The sequence below is a fragment of the Vigna unguiculata genome, chromosome 4 (assembly GCF_037176805.1).
Source record: "Vigna unguiculata cultivar grain cowpea cultivar isolate G323 ecotype 2 chromosome 4, ASM3717680v1, whole genome shotgun sequence".
Lineage (NCBI taxonomy): Eukaryota > Viridiplantae > Streptophyta > Magnoliopsida > Fabales > Fabaceae > Vigna > Vigna unguiculata.
In genome coordinates this window covers 33326527-33328995 of record NC_140795.1, presented here as the reverse complement: position 1 = coordinate 33328995, position 2469 = coordinate 33326527, and the positions used below count along the sequence as shown (strand labels likewise).

Genomic DNA, 2469 nt, shown 5'->3' with positions numbered 1-2469 from the left:
GCTATCCTTGAATTGGGTTTCAAGTTCCTTTGTTTCCGCAAGATATTTCGAGCTAAACAAAAGGTGCAAGAACCACTTCAGAATCTTCCATTGTTTATCCAATAGAAAGCATTAATTGCATTTTGTAGGGACCCCAACCATTCTTATAGAAATAAAATAATGACCCCAAAACAAAAGGGATAGGCGTCCCCCACAGAAGGCTCCCTAGTAGTTTCATAGCAATTATGTGAACTAAACTCTCTTCCTTTTTTTCAAATAAATAAATGAAATAAGTAAAAAATTAGATAAATAAATTTCCAAGTTATATTAATATGTTCACAACAATGGGTCTCCTATTATTGGTTGTCAAATATTTGAGCCAGATCATATAATAGCCGTTGAATTCCTTTTCCCCCACACCGACCAAAATCATGCTATTACAACCCATAAAATACTATCCTCTTTTTCTATCAACTATACCCTACAGGGTGGTTTTGAGCTTGCATTTCAATTCAATACATTCAACTACTGTACTTAACGCGTTCAAATATTTCGATTTTAGTGTTATGATTAATATTATTCATCAATATTTTTGTTTTATATACCTTTTAATATACAGTTATAGAAGTAAAATCTAATTCTCATACACTGTTAAGTAACAAAAAATCAGGTTTTGAATGACATCTAAGATCACCATTAATATTTTGTTTTGTAATTAGAAGAATATTTGAATTAATTGTAAAAGATGTTTAAAGAGGACAGCAAAAGTTTATCTGCTTTTATTGTAAGAATAACATGTTCCCACATTGAAATGATGTTGATAACTGTTGTTCCAGCGTAATATCATTTATTGTTAACTTCAATTATATATTTTTGAAACGGATAGTTGCTTTTTCTGTGTTTTCCTTTCTTGAAATCTTGCGTGGAAGGAGCGGTTGTTGGGTCCATTTTTGAAACCACACTTCTATTCACATGGCTTCTCAAGCACTTCATCATGTCTTCTACTTCCTATATAATCCTCATGCCTTTGCTTCCATTTTTTCTCATCAGGTTTTCTTGTTTCTGCGAGGCTTAACAAACCTCGCAGAACAGAAGAAAACTCATTTTCCTTCACAAAAACTCTTCATTTTGCTCTCTTTCTCAGTTTTTTCCAATATTGTAGCAACCCTTTTATCTCAAGTTACTAAAAACCTTTAGTGCATCTCACATATTTGATTTTTTGTTTGTGAAGTTTAAGAAATGGAGGTACACTCTCCGGTTATTGCCAAGAAGCTGTGGAATGTGCTGAGGATCACCTTCTTCATGATCAGAAAGGGTTTGGTGTCAAAGAGGAAGCTGATTATGGACATGAATTTGATGATGAAAAAAGGGAAACTGCTCAGAAAATCTATGAGAAACTTCATGTCATCTCATCATAATCATCATCATTTCTCAAAGAGTTTGGTACGTGGCTACGGCATACAGGAGTATGAATTCTCTTGCAGCAACAGTCCAAATCCTGTTTTTTTCCATGTGCCAAAGAGGAAGCACCATTTCAACTTCCCTTGCATCAACACCCCAGATGTTGTTGAAGAACCTAAGCCTGTGATGTTGGTGCCTATGACACCTGAATACACTTTCAACCTTAGGTTTGATGCATCTGATTTTACTCCTGGAGAGAGGAAGAGCCCTCTACTCTCACCCTTCTCTGTGAGGATATCCAACTACTCATCTGAGGATGAGAATGAAGAGGGGGCAAATCAAGTTGATGATGAGGCTGAGGATTTCATCAGAAGGTTCTATGAACAGCTACGAATGCAAAGCCGCATGCAGTTGCTTCAGTACCAAGAGATGTAACTTGAAAGAACAAGCATAACTGTGTTGCTCCTCAACTTGATGCTCATCAACAAGTTTAGCTTAGCCAAATCTGGAAATATGTGATTTCTTCTTGTTGATCTTTCCAAATAGACCGGTGTTAGACATCACTGTGATCTTTCTTATCTCAACTATGTCGACAGTCCAAAGTTGATCTATCATTTTATAATGTCTCTTGATCTTTCACCTTTCATTGTTCTCATCAGGGGAATTTGGCTGTTCTGTTTGTGCTCCTTGAACTATATTTGATCCTCTCTGTAAAGCTTTTGAGCATTGGATATACTTTCATCTTGTGATTCTATTGGTCTTCATGTTTTCCTGGTAACATATTATTCAGCATATTCATGGTGTGTGGTGTGTAATAAAAAGATATGCAGAAGGTTGTTCTGTACCTTTCTCCATTCTGCTTTGGTGTTACATCATTTGTAGGTGTGGTGGTGGACCTGGTGATGGACCCTTTGGAATAATATTGCTTTTGCCTTTCTTAGATATATGTTAGTTTAGGCTTTCTGAACTCACCCACCAGCACCACATTCACAACTACCATTTGCACTTTTGCTATTTTGGGGAGTGTTAAACAGTTTGCATTCTTGAACAGTTTGACAACCACATTAGTCACTCATTCACTCTATATTC

General features: G+C 36.0%; 1 protein-coding gene across 1 annotated transcript; it reads left to right on the top strand.

The window, feature by feature from the left end:
* The first annotated feature begins 1010 nt into the window (after window positions 1–1010).
* Window positions 1011–2234, top strand: LOC114180961 (uncharacterized). The gene has a single exon (XM_028067261.2). The coding sequence runs from the start codon at window positions 1219–1221 to the stop codon at window positions 1813–1815; it is 597 nt and encodes a 198-aa protein (XP_027923062.1). The 5' UTR covers window positions 1011–1218; the 3' UTR covers window positions 1816–2234.
* The last annotated feature ends 235 nt before the right edge of the window (window positions 2235–2469 follow it).